General features: G+C 45.3%; 1 protein-coding gene across 1 annotated transcript in view; it reads left to right on the forward strand.

The window, feature by feature from the left end:
• The window catches only part of LOC311320946 (anoctamin-1-like), a gene marked incomplete at its 5' end in the record, with an annotated part of 51,940 nt that overhangs the window by 6,865 nt on the left and 22,838 nt on the right, over positions 1-22,237 (forward strand). The window contains 6 exons of the mRNA XM_084452813.1: positions 8,853-8,951; positions 9,694-9,845; positions 14,572-14,626; positions 14,827-14,878; positions 15,163-15,218; positions 15,795-15,836. Of these exons, the coding sequence (XP_084308939.1) occupies positions 8,853-8,951; positions 9,694-9,845; positions 14,572-14,626; positions 14,827-14,878; positions 15,163-15,218; positions 15,795-15,836 (456 nt within the window). The remainder of the gene's footprint in view (positions 1-8,852; positions 8,952-9,693; positions 9,846-14,571; positions 14,627-14,826; positions 14,879-15,162; positions 15,219-15,794; positions 15,837-22,237) is intronic.

Consider the following 22,237-nt stretch of genomic DNA (forward strand, 5'->3'; position numbering starts at 1 on the left):
TTAGGTTAAGTAAATTAATATAGCTAGCGAACCAGATAGTCCAGTTGTTTCAATGCATTAATAAATATATACATTTATTTAAAATGTGCTTAAGTATTATAAGTTCAGTTTAAATTTACTTTACATGTCAAGTTAAACACAGTGGAAAGATTATAGCCAATAATTCTACTAGAAGCAGCATATTCAAGACACTACATAGTAGTGGAGTGGCTCTCAAGCACCACATGTGTCCATGAAGGAGTAACGTTATTGAGTGCATAGTCTGTTGTTCCACTTGCCAGTGAGCCAGTGCAGTGTTGTCATTTATATAGAATGCTATCATTCTGGATCCAAAGAGATGTAACGTTAGCCCTTCTACACACGACGTTCGAGCTGTCAAATGAGACTGATAAAGCTGTAGTAGACCTACACAGGTTTGGCTGCATACCATAGGAGAGGGGGGGGGGGGGTCAGTGGTTCTATACAGTAACAAGTGCTACTACTACTTCTAGCTGTATCACATTAAGATTGTACTGCTGAGTGTCCAAGTTAAAACAATGTCTATTGTCCATAAGGGAAATTCATTTTGACAAATAAAACCCATCACAGTACATCACATCACAATAAAAATCAAAATAATGGGCAAGAATTAGGGTCTCTAAAAAGAATTTTGCGCAGATGTGCTTGTGCATTGTGTGCATGTTTGGCACATGGTTGGGGCACTGGGACCAGTTCATCCACTCATGGGGGGGAGCGGTGGAGGGGAGGGAGGATTATGTTTGTTGTGGAGCCTTATCGCAGAAGAGATGAAGCTGGCCCTGCCCCTGTTTGTTTTAAATAAAGGAGCGGCATACCTCCTACCAGAGGGCAGGATCTGTAAGCAGGGGCTGAGGTTGTGAGTCGAGTCTCTCGCGATCTTACTTGCTAGATGAAATGTAAACTCTAACGTCCTCTAAACTAAAGCATACAAGCTCCTTATCCTGTTCCTCCCTGAGTCCAGTCCAAAGCGATGAGTGGGCCTTGAACTCTGAGAAAGGTCCCAGACCCAAATGACAAGGTAGGGATGTGAGACTCAGGTGAATTTGTCCAGGCGGTTCAGGTTGGTATTGAGACAAGCGGGTGTCAAGCAGTTGAATGAGGTAGTCCAGGCAGGTGATGGTTCAGGCATTGCAGGGAGGTCAGACTAGGATGAAGGAAAAGCAAAGGGTAAGGCAGGATTAAATATAGACAGGCTTATTTGAGAGAGCTAGAGATGTGTGCCCACTAGGTTGGTCAACGATCTGGCATCGACTTGAGCAGACCGGCTTCTTATTCTGTCAGAGATGGTTTGACCATGTTGATTGGCTGCATGCTGTGGGTGCCAGGTTGCTCTGAATCAGAGTCTGAGGGAGCGGGCTGACGAGGCTGACTGAAGTGTGACACATAGCCAGCTATAGCATCAGCCTTCATGGGTTTGTCCTACTGTGCGTTCAGGTTGTCTGGTACAGGCATCTGGATCAAAGCGGTTCGGTACGGCTCAGGCATTTGGAATACGTTGTTGAAGAGCATGGTCATTAGTGCGTCCCGATACTCTGAAAGGCACAATAACAAGGACAAAGTGTGTCTGTTTGTTTTATACATTAAGTCTATACATTATGTAGAGAAGACATTTAGTTAAAATAAGAATGGGAACGTATTACTCACTGTGTGTTGCCTTGGTCTTGAGGGCTTGAATGGAATAATGTCCCTTCTTTGCCTTGGGGTACTCAATCATGTAGGCCAGTTCTCCAGTGGAGCTTATTGCCTGGCTCCGGTTGGCGTGTATCACAGCCAAGTAATGCCTGAAACCATAACGACATTAATGAGGTCACAAAATAAGAGTAAATGGGGTAGTTTCTGCCCCATTCTCCCCTACAGCTCTGAAAAATCATGGCACAAGGCAGAGAGGTAGGGCGGCTGGTACTACCGTACCAATTTGAGCCGTCTGAGACGGACTTTACAGAGGTCCGACCACCACCGCCAGAAAACAGGCGGTTGACCCAAGTGGTCATGGAGTGACCGCTTGCCATGTGGTCAAATATGACAATTCTGTTAGCAGTAAATTCTAAGTCTTGATCTTGAATATTTATCTATAAACAGGTGCTTATGTGGACAGTGCTAAACCATGCCCTCTGAAGAGGAAAACATCTGCTGTGCAGAACTCACACCGGTGTGTATTATTATCGCAGTATGGCACATGACCCCAACACGTTGTCATTGTCAACCACATAAAGGCAGCTATGGTAGCCATGTTAGATGAGTGGTGGTGACACCTAAAACATCCATGGGTGACACCCATCGAAACCAGCCTTCCTTTGATCAAATCCAATTCCCCACCAAAATAACACACCTGGGCTGAGTTTCCCAGAGGCATCGTAGCGCTACGTTCATCGTAAGCTATGGCGTTCATCATAGCGCTACGATGAGCGTAGCGCTACGATGCCTCTGGGAAACTCAGCCCTGAACGGTTCATGTTCCTCTACCATGAACACTATTTCTATAGGTAACAGTCAGGTGTGGAGAACTGCCACAGGACCTGAGGTGTGTTATTTTTCACCCTGGTTTGGAACCAGGCTGCCTCAACCCCTACACCCTTCAGATAGCCCAAAACGTGTTCAGGGCACAGTATTGGCCTTTACCTGATAGGGAGAGAGCAGCGTGAGTGTTTTCCAAATTAAAAAAAAAGCTTAACCATGTTGATAGTTTGAAACAATATTACATAATCGAGTGTTCAATGCTGAAAATCAGTTTTACCTGAATCAGAGACAGTAGGAAATGGAAAACGATCTCACTATCCGAGATTTAAAATGCATTTTGAAGATACGTATATAGAAATTGCTTGCATTAAATATGTATTTTTATTACAGGCGTGCTCGCTTTCTGGCCTACAGGCAATTTGTCTGCTGGTGCTACCTGGACAGGAGAAACAGGGTTATCATACCATCCTGTGTAGTCCTGCAAATCCGCCGGAAGTATCCCGACAAAGAGGGAGAGCACGTTGGCTTCAGACCCCCCTTATATATGTTCAATAAATACTTTTATTCCAGCTCAAGTTGCTGGCTTCTTAGCTTTTTAAAATCGATTTGATCCGTACATCCTACGTCACTCATGCAACCTGTACTATACAGGAATTTTGAACATACTGTACCTGCACAGCATCCCAAAGAAAGGGAAATGGACATTCTTGCGAACTTCAGGATGACCCCATGGAATGCCTCCAGGCCTGATGTCTGGTGCTGTGAACTTAGTTTTCCCAGGTCTTTGAGGAACCTCCTGTTCGTCAGGGTCATTTCCACTTTGTGGGCACTTGCATCACCTTAAATGGAATTGGAATATGTAACATCCCTTCCCATCCATCCCTATATTATATATAATATGCCTATGAGTAACTTATCCCTATTAGAAGATGCAGTACTTATCAGGCTGGAACCACCTGTTTCCATGTGTTTCTGTAAGATCACACATTTGGGTGAACACATTTTGGGAACAAGGGATCTTCATGTATGTGGACATTGTGAAGATGGTTCACAAGGGAAGTCCACCTGGTCACGGTTTCCTGTCCAGAAGCTGATGCTGTTGCGGACCAGTACATGTGGTTGGTTATACTGCGTTGCCACAGCTTCACCTTTTTGCACTTTTTGGCAAGTCCCTCTAACTTCCGTGACATAGTTGTTAATATGAGCAGAAAAATAGATCAAAAGGTGAAAAGTGGTATACTCAATGTTCTGAATGATCCATGAGTTAACACGTGAAGTCTGTTGTGAAGTCTGTAATGACAGTACTGTTCCTGATAGAGGAAAAACAGTTGCATACAGCTGCAGCCAGATACAGCTATCTAATAACTACCCTGGTGCCTCTCATAGCTTTCCCTATACATCTCATTCTATTTATTTATATGTTTAATAAAACATGACTTTGTCTGAGAAAGAATTGCTGAGTTTCATTCAAAAATGTTTTATTTTTTCCTAGATATTTTTTTCCTAGAGACAATGTGGTCATACTTTTTGCTACATGCCAAACGTAGTGCGTGACTGCAGGCTTCTGTTCTCTGAGGAACCTCTGGATCGAGGGTGTCTGTCAGTGACAAGGCAGCCCACAGTCAGACCAGACTCCTCTAGGAACTGAAGGCTTCTTTTCAGTCCCTCCTCCATCCTTCCACGGCCGCCAACCTCGCTGCTCTGTTGAGGAAGACAAGCTCACGAGACAAAAAAACAAAACAATGTGTCACACAATGCTGCTAGAACTTTAGTAATTTGGGGATCTGATGTAATGTTAGAAAGGCTTGAGCAGATCCACTATGGCACAGTTACATATCAGGGCTGAGTTTCCCAGAGGCATCGTAGCGCTACGTTCATCGTAAGCTATGGCGTTCATCATAGCGCTACGATGAACGTAGCGCTACGATGCCTCTGGGAAACTCAGCCCTGATCTTTTGTCCCCCTATGATTGTATTCAGACTAACCTGTACCAACTGAATGTCTACGTACAATGACATTGCTTTCCAGCTCCATCATGGAGTAGCATCCATACTTGGCTGAATGCCCAGGAGAGTCAGCCCTCATGTCACCAGCAAAGTTAACAGTCTCCTTCTGCCTCAATGACTGCAACAGCTCCTCCTGGTCTGTCTTCCATTTGTTGAAGATGGTTGGCTGCAGGTATGAGCGGGCATGGGCATGGTAGGTGGCACAGCAGATTGACCGCACGCGCATTGTGCTCAGTACCTAGTTACAGAAGTTATGAGTGAACGCAGGGTATAAAATATGTTATTAAAATGAACATATTTTAAATACTCTGCGGGTTAATAGATAACGTTCTTTGTTTGAAGGAAACTTGACCCAGAAAAGAGGATGGCTGCAGACAGCTGCAGATTGCCAGCAGGTGTTTCCGATCAGCGGCTGACTCATCCACTTCCTGTAGTAGGTGCAGTGTGGACAACTCTGCTCAACAGACAGGAAGGTCCATTGCACAATCGTCTTGACCTGGCACCTCATGCTGCATATTGGGCAGGTCTCAAATAATGTCATGAGACAGTCCTCGAACCCTATATATTTGGGTGTCTCATGAACTGATGCCGGGGGTTGACAGTGGAAACAACACCCAAAATAACTGAAAGCATTTGTTGATGAAAAGATGTTAAGCCATCCACTCCAGGCATTAGGCATATCAAGGTGTAATAGTTGTAAAAAGCTTGTCTTTTAAGTAAGATTAAGTGCAAATAGGTCAATAATAACCTGTCATGTACTATCAATTACTTATGATAGAACTGTTGACTTGGTCATGACAGACTCTCCAGGCTTGTAGGTACAGTAGAGTTGTCTTTCTGGGACTTGTATGGAGTCATCATCATCTAGACGGGCCCGTTTGGAGGGTGGGGAATCTGCATGCTTTTGTGGTGTTGAGGTCAGGACAGGTAGGACAGGGCAAGAAATCACTGTGCTTCCAACACCAATGCTTGTGGTGGCAACACTGGCCTATTTAGCAGTAAATCAAACTGTTTATTTAGTATGTACTGTATGTAGAAATTTAAGTATATCTAAATAGACTATGACAAATGAAGTTGTTACACTCCAAATAAATCAGGCTTACAAAGTGCCCTTCACACAACTCTAGTTTTGAAGTTTTTGTGCAGCAGAGAGTCTTCCAAGCTGTGTTAAAGGAGTAGTAAAGGGAAAAATCATGTTTAGCTCTGTTGTAAGGTTACTTATGATCATAGACAATGGTTCACATCAAAACATTGACAAAACTAGCACTTTTGAGAAAGTTGATAATTGCTCTACCACCGTTTAGGTCATACAATGGATGTGGGTGGGCACCTTGAAAAATCATTCAAAAACATGTTAAACTCTCGATTTCAAAGACAAGAAGCTCACCGAGGGGGTAATTCAGCGAACAAACCAACCAGCCAGCCATTCAGCTGGCAGATAGATAGAAGTGGGTACTATTTCAGAATGAATCTGTAAAACGTAACGATTCAACAACTTTGCAAACCCAGAGTTGTACTTCATCTGATTCTCAATGAAGTCCGTCGTGAAAAAGGCAGTGCAGAGACGCAGGGATTGGCTGACATTCTCTGGGACTCTGCTTTGAAAAACAAAGTTTCAATGAAGGGTTCAATGGAAGGTTGTGCAAGGATACATTAGCCGCAGTGCAGCCAGCCACTGCACAGGTAGAATGAGGCTTGCTCATTATATGAGGAAGACAGAAATAGTAAGAGATGGGAGAGAGTGAGAGATGAAGAGAAAAACTGTGGAGTGAGTGTTGGGCTCTTTGGGTCAGAGTGTGAGTGAGTGAGTGAGTGAGTGAGTGAGTGAGTGAGTGAGTGAGTGAGTGAGTGAGTGAGTGAGTGAGTGAGTGAGTGAGTGAGTGAGTGAGTGAGTGAGTGAGTGAGTGAGAGAGAGTGATGGATGGATTTGAGAAATGTGTGACAGCTACAGTAAGTGTTGGAAATGTATGCTGCAAAAGGATAAAAATATACAGTATATTAGTAAAAGCTTAGCTCTTTTGCATCAAATACATAAATGGCATTATAACAGTACCTGTAATGCCAAGTAGACCTACTAACCTAACTAGTACCAACATAACCACACACAGGTCAAACAGACCCTTTTCCAAGCAGCCTTGTTGAGTTGTCATAGCAGGGTAAACACAGGTGCAATTAATAACTAGAAATGTGCAATTTGGGGAAATTGCAAGTGTGGTTGCCCATTCAGTCATTATTACTTAGTGTAGGGTGTGTGTATGGTGTGTGTGTGTGTGTGTGTGTGTGTGTGTGTGTGTGTGTGTGTCTTGAGTGTGTGCATGTGTGTGTTAGATGTTGTGTGCATGCACTTGTAGTTCTTCCTCTGGGTTACATTCAACCTTACAATGGCTTTGATTTTAATAATTAATAATCAAGTACACAACATCCAAAGATCTGAGTCAGCTGCAATGTAATGGATTTTAATTTGAGATGTTTTATTCTTAAACAAGGAATCCTGCAAAAAAGAAAATTAGAAGAAATTTTGATTGTACAACCTATGGTTCAAGAGTTACAGACCAAAAGGTAAAGTGGGCTGTTATAGCGCCACCATGAGGCCCATCAGTGTAATTATTTTTTCCCGAGTAGGACTCTCGACTGTTAACCTGTCTACCAAGTTTGGTAACTGTAGGCCTTAAGGTTTCCGAGATAAAAATGTTTGAACTGGAGATTTTCCCTATTCCTTTCAAGTCAATTGGGAATTTTAATTCACTAATAAATTAATATAAATTACTATCAAAGATATTGCTTAACAATGAGGCTAAGCAAACATTACGATGATTCTTCTAGCTGTTTTTCTGCTAATGCAAGTTTGAGTTCAGCTCCGTTTAAGCCCGAGAAACAAAAGTTGAAGCAGCATCATCAAAATAATTACAGGAATCGTTGTAATGTTAGCTAACAGCTTTAGCCACCGACAGCAAACGTTACCATTAATGTTATGGAAGCTGCTGTCATGAGCTAACTGGCTATCACGGTCTTGCAACTTAACAGCGTGCTATTAGCAGACAGCACCATAGTTGACAAAACCATCCTTGCACATCATTAGAATTTCAACAATTTATTTGGGATTCAACATTCAAAACTGAACATGGAAACTGAATACTACCTGAGTACATTTCAACCTGCTGCCATCAGCGCTCGGTTTGTTAACATTACGCATCATGCTTGTGTCCAGGAATATCCGACGGAATGACGTTCCATGTAGTGTCCGAAAACCGTTAATCATTCCATATGTAGTTCACTATATGGGGAACACTACATAGGGAATAGGGAGTGAGTGAACGAGTGAACGATTTCGAACACAGCTATATTATACATGAATGAATGTTCAGCAAGTTCCCAGGATTCCTACGGTGTCAATATCTAAGCTGTAACCATTTGCATTGGAGCCATGGAGTGTGCAACCATCTCTTAAAATTTGAGACCACTGTGTCCTTGGGTCAGCACCTCATTAAATTAGGTGTGCGTTTTCTTTCTTTTTACCGAAGAACAAGAATAGTACACAGGTGGCAGATGCAGCTGCATAATCACAATCACTGAAAAATCACCTTTGGCATCTTTTCTCTCCTTCATCTTTGTTATGTAAGCGCAGCTCATGCAACAGCTGTTTTCGAAAAACACAGTCACAGCCTCAGTCTGGAGTTTGTAAATAAAGAATCTATGATATTCTCAAACCATGTGCCAGCTGGCGGCACATTCAACACAATCATAAGCACACACAAGCAAGCGTGTACGCATGCACGCACATACTGTACACAAACACACACACACACACACACTTGAAATGACGTTTGCTTCCTCACAAACACTAGATCACTCTTAAGTGATGTTTGTGTTAACATATTGTCTCTTCCCTACTCGTCATTGCTGTCTGATACAGAGGCCAGTGTAGTAATGACTATCTGTTTCTGAGGAATGGGGGACCAAATAGCTGCCATGGTTTCCCATCCGTCCTGCTCGGCCATAAGCAGCCTTCCCAGACTCTTGCTTTCATTGAGAAGAGGATTTGTTTGTAGAGCTACATTTGTTTATCCAACTGTCATCCAACAGAATGTATGACGGTCTCTGTCCTTGATACCAAAGCGAAACAGTTATGCTTTTCTATTGTTCTAATGTCATCTCTATCTGTGTGTGTTTTTATTAAGTCTGTATGCCATTTATCTTATGGCTGGCTGAAAATAATTCAAAATGAGCGAGAAATTACTCATTTTTTTCAATCTTGTGTTTGTATTGTACAGTATTGCATTAATTTATGATATTTATGTTTATCATTTTGACAAAAATGGAATATGTTTAAAGACAGTAGTTGATGGAGGAAACTGTGCTGTGTTGGTTCCAGACTAAGACTCCCGGTGTGGGCTTCGTGAAAATCCACGCTCCCTGGAACGTCCTGTGTCGAGAGGCAGAGTTCATGAAACTGAAGATGCCCACGAAAAAAGTAAGATCCAGTGATGTAGGAACTGCGACTAACTCCATATCACTGTGATAACAAAAACATGGCGACTTTTCAAGACGTTTATGACTAATCATGCTACTTTGACACACAGCACATGTACATTGGGTGGCAACACAGAACACACACATGCTCAAGTGGTCACTGAAGAAATATGTTCTCTGCATTTTTCCCATCCAAGCCGTCCTCCTCCAGAGGCAGTCAGGAGCAGTGGGCAGCCTTGTCAATGGCGCCCGGGGACCAAGTCCAAGTGCTCAGTCCAAGTCCTGGTCAGGGATAGGACTGGAGAGCATCTGTTCTTCTGCATGATTTTTATATTGGGTTCTTGGGAGGAAACCCTTGCAAACACAGAAAGGCGCGGGACATACCCAGGACCTTCTTGCTGTGAGGCGACAGTGCTAAGTACTGGGCCACAGTGCCGCTTGTGAGCAATTTGGGGTTCAGTGTCTTGCTCAAGGACACTTCGGCACACTGTCAGGAGATCGGATCGAACCGGGGACCTTCCGGTTCTCTACCTACTGTACCAAGCTATGTGCCGCCCCAGAACAACACGTCGTCCAACTTGATACTCCCTAGTCCCTTCATACATACAGCAATCTCCCTCTGACTCCCTGTTTTATATCGTTTCGGATCTCGTAGCTTCACAGACGACGCTAAGAGCATCACACACAAAGCATGAGCTTGTGTGCCCCGTTAAAAGACTTTGCCCTCTGGTGTTGTCGTTCAGATGTACGAGATGAAGCAGAGCAGCGGCGTGTTGGAGAAGATCAACACGCTGATCAACAAGGTGTGCGAGCCTCTGTACCCCAACGTGGAGGAGAAACGGTCACACCACGTCAAGCACCTCTCCTACACCTTCTCCAGAGAAAAGCAACACTTGTGAGTGAACCGCATCATTCTGATCCACACCACCTACAACTCACGGCAATATGGCTTCATTCTACTGGTAGTAGTGAACGTAGCGTCATAGAAAAACCTGCGCTTCTGGAGAACATGCGTTCCTGTGGTCTCTACGGCTGGGCATGTTTGCTACTAGGCAAGGCAAGGCAAGTTTATTTGTAGCACATTTCAGCAACAAGATAATTCAAAGTGCTTTACATGAGACATTAAAAGCATCAAGACAAAGTGCAGCACATAAAAGGTCATATAAAACGAAATGCCAAAAAAGACATTTAAAACAAAGTGCAGGAAAAATAAAATACAGGAATAAAAGTTACAGTGCAGTGTATGTATGAAGGGATTATTTGATTTAATAAAAAGCGGCGGCAAAAGGAAGTCTTCAGTCTTGATTTAAAAGAACTGAGAGTTGCAGCAGACCTGCAGTTTTCTAGAAGTTTGTTCTAGCGTGGCTCTGTCATGCCAAAAAGTGTCCGGCTGCCAGAAAAGTGTCCTGGCGTCATCAGAAGAGAAAGGTCTATCTACAGACACGCAGACCACACAACACACCCACTTTAGTACATGGCACACACCCCAGATACTTACTGGATTATTGGTGCGCGTTAACAGGTGAAACTTCACATGCACACAGCTGCACCCAATGCTCTGCCCTGCCTCTCCATAGCCCAAATCGCTCTGCTGTCCACAAGCCGATTGTGGTGAATCAGGCTCAGGTCTGTTTTGGATGGTTGGGTTGTGAGGTTGATGGTTGGGTTGTGAGGTGGATGGTTGGGTTGTGAGGTGGATGGTTGGGTTGTGAGGTGGATGGTTGGGTTGTGAGGTGGATGGTTGGGTTGTGAGGTGGCTGGTTGGGTTGTGAGGTGGATGGTTGGGTTGTGAGGTGGATGGTTGGGTTGTGAGGTGGCTGGTTGGGTTGTGAGGTGGCTGGTTGGGTTGTGAGGTGGCTGGTTGGGTTGTGAGGTGGCTGGTTGGGTTGTGAGGTGGATGGTTGGGTTGTGAGGTGGATGGTTGGGTTGTGAGGTGGCTGGTTGGGTTGTGAGGTGGATGGTTGGGTTGTGAGGTGGATGGTTGGGTTGTGAGGTGGCTGGTTGGGTTGTGAGGTGGCTGGTTGGGTTGTAAGGTGGATGGTGCGGTGGCTCAGCTGAGTGCTCTATGGAGGGGGCCATTGCTGTCCCCTCTGTATTTCTGGGCAAACTGGTGCTGGATTCGTTTCCTCCTGTCCTCCTGTCGACTGCGCTCCTGCTCTGCCTTGACATGGCGGTCAACCTGCTGCTGCATCAGGCTTCGCTGAAGACTTGACAGTTCAGTCACATTTTCTGGCTCCTGGGGTTGACCCCCTGCTGCCCCCTGCTGGTCACCGACCTCTTGGGACCCTCCTGGTAGACCCTCAGAGGCTTGTTGTTTCCTCTGTCTGGATGACATTCTCTTCACTGCCTCCTACTGGCCTGGATCCCACCGCTGCCACCAGATGTTAGGAAGTCAGACCAGAGCGGCAAAAATAAATAGTAGTATTTAGCTAATACCTGTAATAGTAGTATAGGCAAACTATTGAAAAGAAATGTTGCTAATCATGCAAATAAATGTACTAATTAAATAGGAAGAATGTTGTTGATTTTGTGCTATGGAAGGGTCTCCAGGTGCTCAGTACGCTACTACTCGGTCAGGTAGAAAATAGCCAGCAGCGCCGCCAGGTCAGTTACGATGTGAGGTCAACTCCTGCTGCACAGCCACGCGATCTGTGCATAGTAACCTCACAACTAACTATTTCAGGAACATCAAAACAGGTGATAAGACATGTTCGGAATGCCATTCTGATGACGCCCACACACTTTTTGGCATGACAGCTTCTCGCAAAGGTAACCCATCTGTTTCTGCGTGCCCAGGGCGGGATAAGAACCCCGGTCTCCCGCTTGAGAGGCGGACGCGCTGACAGATCCTCCAAGAGGGACGTCCCTGTTGGCGCAACTGTCAGCGCGCTCCTCTGAGGAGTGAGTTTCACCAACTACTCTACGTTTCACTTACGTTTGTTCGTTACACAAACATGGTCCAGCCCATTTTCTAATGAATAAACTAGACACATTTACATTGCCTTAGTCATTTAGCAGTAGGGGTGTAACAATATATTGTGCCACAATATATCGCGATACAGAAACGTCACAATACTGTACGTATTGTCAAGGTGAAAACAATATTGTGATATGTTTATTGTATATCAGTGAATGCTGGCTACACAACGCTGGTAACAAACGTCTTTTGTCTGTAGGCCTATCCATGATATTACAACAGTTAAGCTCTAAATTCACAGTGTATTGGAGTAGAAATGTGGAGAAATGCACTATTGGTGTGAACAGCAGCGCTACTGCAACGCTTCACACCTGCCCTTAGTGTATCGTATTGTTATCGTCAACCCAATATCATGTATCGTATCGTATTAGTGTATCATTACACCCCTATTTAGCAGACACTTTTATCTGAAGCGACTTACAGTACAATAATTGCATTTAACATAGGTAGTGAGTGTACTACTCGCCAGAACTTACAAGTGCATCTCCCCTCTAAACAAGTGAGTAAGAGTACAATCTATTGCTAAAGCCAAAGTGCAAGAGTAGCAAAATCTAAATAAAATAGGTGCTTAAGAGGGTGGATACTGGTAGTGCTGTACTTCTTGAGTTTTGAGCCTGCGGTAAAAGATGGGCAGCGACTCTGCTGTCCTGATGTCAGTGGGCAGTTCATTCCACCACTGCATCACCAGGACAGAAAAGAGCCGTGACCATGTCGATTGACAGCAGGGGCCTTGGAGTGACGGGGCAGCCAATCGCCCCGATTGGCTGCCCCATCATAGCCTGGAGGTAGGAGGGAGCTGTTCCTTTCATTGCCCTGTAGGCTAGTACCAGAGTGTTAACCCTTTCGATACGACCACGTCACCGGCAACATTTTAAAAATATCTAACAAATATTTAATAATATAAAAAAATATATATAATAAATCTAAAAAATTCCTCACTCCAACACTTGCTGAAAGCTGAGAAACTGCGCTTTCTAGTATTATAGGGAAATCCAATTAATATTCGAAATGTTGTCACTTTACTTTCAGGGTTAAAATGGTTAAACTGGATGTGAGCTGCTACAGGGAGGTGGGGAACAGAGAAGGGAAGTTGTGTGGAACCAACTTGGGGCGGTTGAACACCAGGCACGCTGCAGCTTCCTGCTCCAGAGGCTTAATGGCCGACTCTGGGCCCCACCCATGATGCATGTTCCTTTATGGGAATGAAGGAGTGCAAACGTGATCTTTTGTTCATGAACATGAATATATGAAATGTTTTAAGTGTTTTTAATGTATATGATTTAACCCCTGTTGCTCTAAATTCTGTGTGAAAAGTAAAAGGGCCCGTGAGCTTGTCTCCCAAATGGCTCCCCTCAATTGTCTGGCCAAGACGCAATGTGCACCAGCCAGTTTTTTTCTTGCATTGTGGCAACGTGAAGCAGATGCAGTGTTATGCTATACCTGCATTTGTGAAATGCCCGACTGTTTGCAGCTAAATCAAATGACTCAGTGTAGTATGATACATTTGTACTGTACAGGGGTTGATTTAAAGTCCCAACAAATTACACTCTGGTGTACAGCTGTGTTGACTATTACTAGTAGTACTGTTACTATTACTATTAGTACTGTACTGTAGCAGCCTTATTATGCTAGTATAGATGCACACTGTGCATACTCTCCACTAGTATGAATATCAGGGCACAACCTGTGTCTCACAATCCGGAACATCACTGCTCTTCAGGCTCTAAATTCCTGCTCCAATCCCATCTTGCCCCCAGCAACATTAGAAGCAGTTCCAGCTGGTGGCATATGGTTCCTGACATATGCTTACACATCCTGGGGACACCCCTACTCTCTGTGGAAGGCTCATAGTAGCTCTCTCCCATCAGGAAAGCATCGCTATTCTCAACGTGTTGCGTAGTTAAGTATTAAGTAGTATTATAAACTATTTATATTTCAAGAAACCAACATGCATAACGGGAAACAATTTCCTGAAAAGAGAGAGAGGAAGAGAGGAAGAGAGAAAGAGAGCCATTGGCAGATTTGAACCCCAGGTTGTGTAACTCTTCCAGGAAGAGACACACCAGATCTCACACACAATCCATCCCAGAAGCCCAACTCGAATAAACACACTGTCTGAATGTCGTGTTGAATGTTCAAAAGACAGGCTTAGCGCTTCATCTAACCCAAACAACGCAACTGCATAAATTTGGGGAAAGCATAAAGCCGCGCGCATGTGCGTACTGTAGCCCTAGTTGTCGGTGGTGTTGTTTGGACGGAGGGGGTTATTTTGGTCTCTGTGCTACGGCCGCATGCTACAGTATTCTGTCCCCTGCAATCTGATGAGGTGCTCCACTATACCTATTGTAGGCTTATCAAAGAATCCAGCCAAGGCTGAGCCAGGGCTGGCCTCGGGCATCCCAGCCCACTGGCCCAGCTGCCTGAAAGGCCTCGGAAATCCTCTCTAAATGTGTTTCATTACATGTGTATGTGACAGAAGCCCCTGTCTCAGTTTTATAGTGTGTTAATAAGACAGTAGCACTCTGGGACACTGCGGATGACTATGTTACCCCTGCTCATACTCTAGCCCTCTCTCTCTCTCTCTCTCTCTCTCTCTCTCTCTCTCTCTCTCTCTCTCTCTCTTTCTGTGGTGCTTTCTCAACAGGTTTGATCTGTCAGACAGAGACTCTTTCTTTGACAGTAAAACAAGAGGTTCAATAGTAAGTATGGCGCCAAACCTCACGAATAATATATTATGTCCATGAAAGTCCAAATGAACTTTTATTAGCTATCATCATATGGCCATTAAGATGGCGGCTGCATGCTGTGCTGCTCTCTCGTGCTGTGCTGCTCTCTGCAGTGTGTGTTGTCCATATTCCTTTCTGCTTCTCCTATTCTTATTTTCTCCGTGCTCTTTCAGGTTTTTGAAGTATTAAAACGTACAAAATGCACAAAGGCAAAGTATAGTATGGGTAAGTCATGACTGTGTGTGTGCGTGTGCGCGTGTGTGCGCATGGTGTGTTTGAATCAGCTTGTGGGTGGGATATTAACACCGCCAGAGTCATATAAACTCAGATCAAACTGACTTGAAAACCACCCATCCCAGTGCTGGCAGCCGCCCATGTGCGGTTACATGTTTACAGTAAAGCACTTAAACGTGATCAAACTGTCCTCTAGAATCAACAGCCTTAGTTGGTTTTTGGCGCGGTATTAACATATATAAAACAGGGTACAACAGTCTGGTTTCTCTCCGCAGGGATCACCAGTCTCCTGGGGAGCGGGGTCTACACTGCTGCCTACCCTCTGCATGACGTGAGCCATCACCCGGACATCCACACATCCTTATCTGATAGCATGCCAGCGCATTTCCTGACCCAGACCCATATGGACAGAGCTGGAGTGCTGATCTAGGATCAGTTCTTTCTTTTGACAGAGCTGGAGCGCTGATCTAGGATCAGTTCTTTATTTTAACAGAGCTGGAGCGCTGATCCAAGATCAGTTCTTTCTTTTGAATTAGATTATATGGATAGAGTACTACCTGATCCAAACCAGCACTACTATGAGATACTTTGTAATAACAGGCCCTGGTCATGGTCTCTTAGTATGACGAACATACTGTATGAGAGCCAGTTCACATCCACTGTTGAATCTGCAAAACCTTTAATGGTCAGGGAATCGTATCCACATAATCATGCTGACGGTAATGAATATGAAGCTTCTGATTATCCAGCGGTCATAATCTTTGATCTCATACAGGGTGTCATTGGTGAAAGTTGAGGAGGGGTATATTGGGTAATAGATCTAGGTACTAATCTTGGCCCGAAGCGCAAGACAGCCTACATGTATCAACAGGCATGCAACCATGACTCAGTTTGACATGTTTTGCAGGGAGATATCGACGGGGAAAACGTTGAGCCCAATGATAGGAAGGTGAGTGACGTCAATTCTCCCCCTCACTCAGCCTTGTGCGATCACACTGAGGTTTATTGACTATTCATTTTGTTTTCTGTGCTAAAGGGCAAGTTCACCTAAAGAGCCTTTCTCTGACTTCCTGTTGATTCATCCTGATGGTTTTCAAGACATTGAAATTTATTTCATAATAGTTATTAAAAATTCCATCTTCCATCTAGCTACTAAGCATTGCTAACAATGCTAATGAAGGTGAATGGACCCAGTTAGCCATTTACAGTATTGCTCTCATTAGTCTTCTATGCGCCCATTTAGCAGTGCCAGACCAGGGCCATTCTACACCTCTGCTGGCCGGTCATCTCTCTCTCTCTCTCTCTCTCTCTCTCTCTGTCTCTCTCTCTCTCTCTTCTCTGCCTCTCTCTCTCTGTCTCTCTCTTCTCTCTCTCTCTCTCTGTCTGTCTCTCTCTCTCTCTCTGTATATATATATATATATATATATATATATATATATATATATATATATATATAAATATATGTCTCTTTCTCTCTTTCTGCTTCTGCCTCTACGTTCTCTCTCACTATCTCTCTTTGTCTCTAGTTTTTGGCTGGACCGCAACAGCAGGGCCAGCCCTATAAACACAAAAGTCTGTGACTGACTGAGTGACTGAATGATGCAGTCACACCATTGGTCAAATTCCGCACACGAGATGAAGTTACGCTATTGGTCGGCCAGAACGAGCCTACGAGTGTAACTTGATATGACCAAGATGGCGGCGCGTGTACAACACGAGGCTCAGCGTCTCTCCAGATAATACAAATGTCCAGTTATCTACGTACTTATTTTAAGTCTGCTCACTCAGAACAACTTTGAATACGCATCATACAGCCATCAAGAAATTGTGGATATTGGTTTACACAACTCAGACAAATTTATTGGTGATCTTCGGTTCAAAACTGAATTTAGCCACTAGGTGTAAAAACAAACGTAAGATTGCTAGCCAGGCTGCCCGGCGACATTATTTATGTCACATACTTTTATGTAGTGTTTGTTTAGTTTGTTTTCTGTTGCATATTTGTCGACCCTCCCGATGTTCCTGGGAGACACGATGTTCACTGGCCTCCCCCCGTTTCCTCCCGGGGTCACAGTTCTCCCATATTTCTCCCCCTTTTTGTCCTTTACGTTATTACAACTTCGCTCTGGCACTATGGCGCTACGACACTTAAATTCTATAATTTCCACCCGAATGACAGTACAACCAAATGTGTCATTTCCATGGTTACATTTATGCTTTCTGTAAAATCTGCCACACCATTTTATTTCGTCGAGCATGGGGGTCTCAGCCCCATGTGTGAAGGTGTTGGTGTGTGTGTGTGTGTGTGTGTGTGTCAGTGTTCTATTAACCATGTGTGTGAGTACTCTGCTTTTAGCTGTGGACGAATGGCAAATGTATGTAGAACAGAACAAGACAGGGGGTCAAGACAAAGTGATTGAACCACATTCCGCATTGCGTCTGTGCGGCCATTTGCATAAACATGTGCATCAACCTCAGTGCCTGCTTACTGCTGTGTTCATGTGCCATCTGGTGCAGAGCGAGCTGCCCCCCTGCCCTATCATTGAGAGAAGACAATAATGGCCTGTAATTGAGGAATTCTCTGGGAAAGTGGACGTGTCTCCCTGTCTTATCTCCGGGCCCCCTGGGAACAATCACAATAAGCTCAGTTTGGCAGGAGAGATGGAGAGAGTGTGCAAGTGTGTGTTTGTGTGTCGTGCATTTATGTCTGCATGTGTGTGTGTGTGTGTGTGTGTGTGTGTGTGTGTGTGTAACCAAATAGACCAATGCCAAGTGCTGTCATGGACACACTCAGCCAGATGCTTATTTATCTCTTATCCTTACGACCATCTTGTGGCGTCAACTAAGTCCACCCAATTATCCTGTCTGCTTTGCAAATACTTAATGTTCTAATACAATTTGCAAAATTGAACTGATTAAATTGATGTGTTGCTATTAATATAGCTTGTTACGATAACAACACGCCAAATATTTCCCACAAAGGGAGGGGAACAGAGCCATCTCTTAGGACTCCATAGGAAAATACCCTGCGTATGGCTGGCTGTGAATGCTTTGTAGGAAAAGTGAGAAGTAGCCCTCCATACAGTGTTTATTTTGATACGGCGGTCATCGCTGTGGTATGGAGAGAGTTGAAACCCGGCCTGTGTGTTGCAAGAGGGCCTAGGCCTGACCGCGGGTTCCGTCGGTCTCTCAGTGGGGTCTGAATGTGTCTTTGGCACGGGTTCAGAGAGACTCTTCACCAGGAGCCTGGCCTGGACGAAAGGTCCCCGTGTGTCAGAGTGAGGGGTCAGAGAGGAGCAGGACGAGGGGAAGGGAAATGAAGGCGCACCGGAGGGACCCCGGGGGGGTGGGGGGGGCGTCGCGCGGGTATGCGTCGCCTCATTTCTCTTTCAGCGGTGGACTGGTGCTGGGCGGGCACACAGCTGCAGATGTGACCGGAATACTGACAGAGAGAAGAACGGAGAGAGAGAGAGGGGGCAGGCCGACAGAGAGAGAGATCGTGTGTGTGCGTGTGTGTGTGTGTGTGTGTGTGTGTGTGTCCGTGTGCGAGAATGTGTGTGTGTGTGTGTGTCCGTGTGCGAGAGCATGCGTGAGTGTGGGAGAATGTGTGTGTGTGTGTGTGTGTGTGTGTGTGTGTGTGTGTGTGTGCGCGCAAGGCAAAGTGTGTGAGAAAGATAGTCTGTGAATGAGACAGAGAGAGAGAAAAAGAGGGAGAGAGAAAGTGAGAGCGAGCGACAGAGAGAAACAGAGAGAGAGCGGGAGGTAGGTAGGGAGGGAGACGGGCCCTGGACTCATATGACCTCTGGAGCCCACAGGCATTGAGGTGAGGAGCCGGGACAGGAACAGGAGGAGCCAGGACAGGAACAGGAGGAGCCAGGACAGGAACAGGAGGAGCCAGGACAGGAACAGGAGGAGCCGGGACAGGAACAGGAGGAGCCAGGACAGGAACAGGAGGAGCCGGGACAGGAACAGGAGGAGCCAGGACAGGAACAGGAGGAGCCGGGACAGGAACAGGAGGAGCCAGGACAGGAACAGGAGGAGCCAGGACAGGAACAGGAGGAGCCGGGACAGGAACAGGAGGAGCCGGGACAGAAACAGGAGGAGCCAGGACAGGAACAGGAGGAGCCAGGACAGGAACAGGAGGAGCCAGGACAGGAACAGGAGGAGCCAGGACAGGAACAGGAGGAGCCAGGACAGGAACAGGAGGAGCCGGGACAGGAACAGGAGGAGCCAGGACAGGAACAGTAGGAGCCGGGACAGAAACAGGAGGAGCCAGGACAGGAACAGGAGGAGCCAGGACAGGAACAGGAGGAGCCAGGACAGGAACAGGAGGAGCCGGGACAGGAACAGGAGGAGCCGGGACAGGAACAGGAGGAGCCGGCCAACTGTCTGAGCCTGCAGGAGGTTCTGCCTGCTTCATTAGCTGAATTATTCCTCTGCAGATATTGTATTGTGTCTGACTATACTAGGAATGTGGTGCTGTGGTCACCTGACGCCAAGGTCTCTACTTTCACCAGTACCATACAATACAATACAGACAGGATGAACATTCTCTCAACATAGTAGATCACAGAGTAAAATGGCCTCGTTGAAGAGATATACAATATGAAAGTGTATATGAAGTCAGAGGACCCCAGAGAGAGTGAGCATGTGTGTTTGTGTACTACAGTAGGACCCCACTTATCCGAACCCAGCGGGACCGAAGGTCGTTCGTATCTCTGAAATGTCCAGATGACTGAAACTTATGTTAAAATGCACCAAATTCAATAAGTGGTATACTTGTTTCATATAGACTCATAATAGACCGATAAATACCCTACTTCATCAATTGCATCAAAATTGCAATCAAATAGCCAACTAAACTCATATAGCCTAGCCTATAATAGGCCTACAGTAGCCTATAATAAAATAAACAAATTCCACTTGAGTGCATGCTTTGAACAAATACAGTACTTTATTCTCAAATGAGGCCTACGCTGCATCGATAGGCTACTGTATTCGCAGAACAAAATGGTATAGCCTAAAAACCACCCAACGTTAGAACAATTAGGGCAAATGATAATCAATAAATAAATAAATGAAATGACAGACAAGTTGTCGTTTCTTAGGCTATCGTAGCCTAAAAGAAAGTCTTTAAAACAACCGATGTAGGCTAACGTGGACTAGGCTGTAGGCTATTATTTAACAAATACAGTAGGCCTAGTATAGGCTAATCTACATGCTCACAACACCTGAAGTCCATTAACTGGGAACGAAAAATGACTCGATGCTCCTCTGCTTCAGGTTGCTGACGCGCTTTCTGGCTACCAAGGAATGCAGCTCTCGCAGCAGACTCGTTTGCGTTTTGCGCTTGACATTTTCCCGCTTTAGAGTAACAAAGAAATGAAACGTGACCAGAGGCAACATGTAGGTCTACATACAGTTCTGATTTTATTCACAGTAGGATACAGTACTAGTTTATTATGACAGATTTAAATGCTAGTACTGTAATGAAAATCCTACCAGTAACCAGGTAGCAGGTTAAAAAAAAAAAAAAAAAAGTTTTTTAAGCCTGTCCGGTAGACCGGGAGGTTCGGATCTCTGAAGTTCAGATGATTGGGGTCCTACTGTATATATGTGTGTGTGTGCGTGTGTGTGTGTGTACTTTATTTGAGTATGCGTGCGTGTGTGTTCGTGTGCGTATGTTTGTGTACGTTATTTGAGTGTGTGTGTGCCCGCGTGTGTGTGTACATGTGTGTTCGTGTGTGTATGTGTGTGTGTACCCGTGTGTGCGTGTGTGTGTACGTGTGTGTTCGTGTGTATGTGTGTGTACTTTATGAGTGTGTGTTTGTGTGTGCCCGCATGTGTGTGTGTGCGTCATTTGCTGTCAGGCTGGCGCGTTGCCCAGCGGTGGGGAGTGTTACAGGTATGTGTGTGTGTGAGCGGAGACCTGAGCACATGTGCAGCAGGTGGCAGGAACATGCTGCGGCCCAGCGGAACCACACAGGCCCATGTTACAGAACCTTGACAGCCCAGCGGAACCACACGGGCCCATGTTACAGAACCTTGACAGCCCAGCGGAACCACACGGGCCCATGTTACAAAACGTTGACAGCCCCAGCGGAACCACACGGGCTCATGTTACAGAACCTTGACAGCCCAGTGGAACCATGCGGGCCCATGTTACAGAACCTTGACAGCCCAGCGGAACCATGAGGGTCCATGTTACAGAACCTTGACAGCCCCAGCGGAACCATGCGGGTCCATGTTACAGAACCTTGACGGCCCAGCGGAACCATGCGGGTCCATGTTACAGAACCTTGACAGCCCCTGCTTGGACATGTCCAGATACTGGGACATTATGATAGTAATACCTTACGTTAACGTATGTTTGGCTGGGTAATGATACCGGGTTACCATGGTAATATGATGAATATTTATTCACTATTCCAAGTACATGCGTGTGGCGATATCTACGTTATTCTAATAAATAGTATGATTTCTATTGATTTAGAATATGCATCCAGGACAGTCAGACCAGCAAGTCACGCGCAAGCAAGCATGCACACACACACACATGCACACACACACTCATGCACACACACACACACACACACACACACACACACACACACACACACACACACACACACACACACACACACACACACACACACAGGGTGAGGACAGTGACTCTCTCCCCATACCATACCATACCATACCATACCATACCATACCATACCATACCATACCATACCATTTTATTTATAGAGCACATTTAAAAACAACAAAGTTGACCAAAGTGCTGTACAAGTCAAACAACAATAACACACAAAGAGCACATAGTAAAACATACGCAGTATGTCACATGAAAAAGGACAAGTCTCTTAGGCCATGTCAGGAAAACGCCAAAGAATATAAGTGTGTTTTGAGGCGTGATTTAAACACCTGCAGAGTGGGGGCCTGTCTAACATGCAGGGGTAGCTCGTTCCAGAGCTTAGGGGCGGCCACTGCGAAAGCCCGATCCCCCCTGAGCTTCAGCCTGGATTTGGGGACAACCAGGAGAAGCTGATCAGAGGACCTGAGGGACCTTGAAGGAGCATAGGGTTCCAGCAGTTCTGAGAGGTAGATGGGTGCCAAGCCATTTAGGCACTTAAAAGTAAACAGCAAGATTTTAAAATCAATCCTAAAACGCACAGGAAGCCAGTGGAGCGAAGCCAGTACCGGGGTAATGTGCTCTTGCTTACGTGTACCAGTTAGCAGGCGAGCGGCAGCGCTCTGGACTAACTGCAGGCGAGAGAAAGAGGCCTGACTGACACCAACATACAAAGCATTGCAGTAATCGAGACGAGAAGTCATAAAAGCATGTAT

This window comes from Borostomias antarcticus, assembly GCF_949987555.1.
Source record: "Borostomias antarcticus genome assembly, chromosome: 18".
NCBI lineage: Eukaryota > Metazoa > Chordata > Actinopteri > Stomiiformes > Stomiidae > Borostomias > Borostomias antarcticus.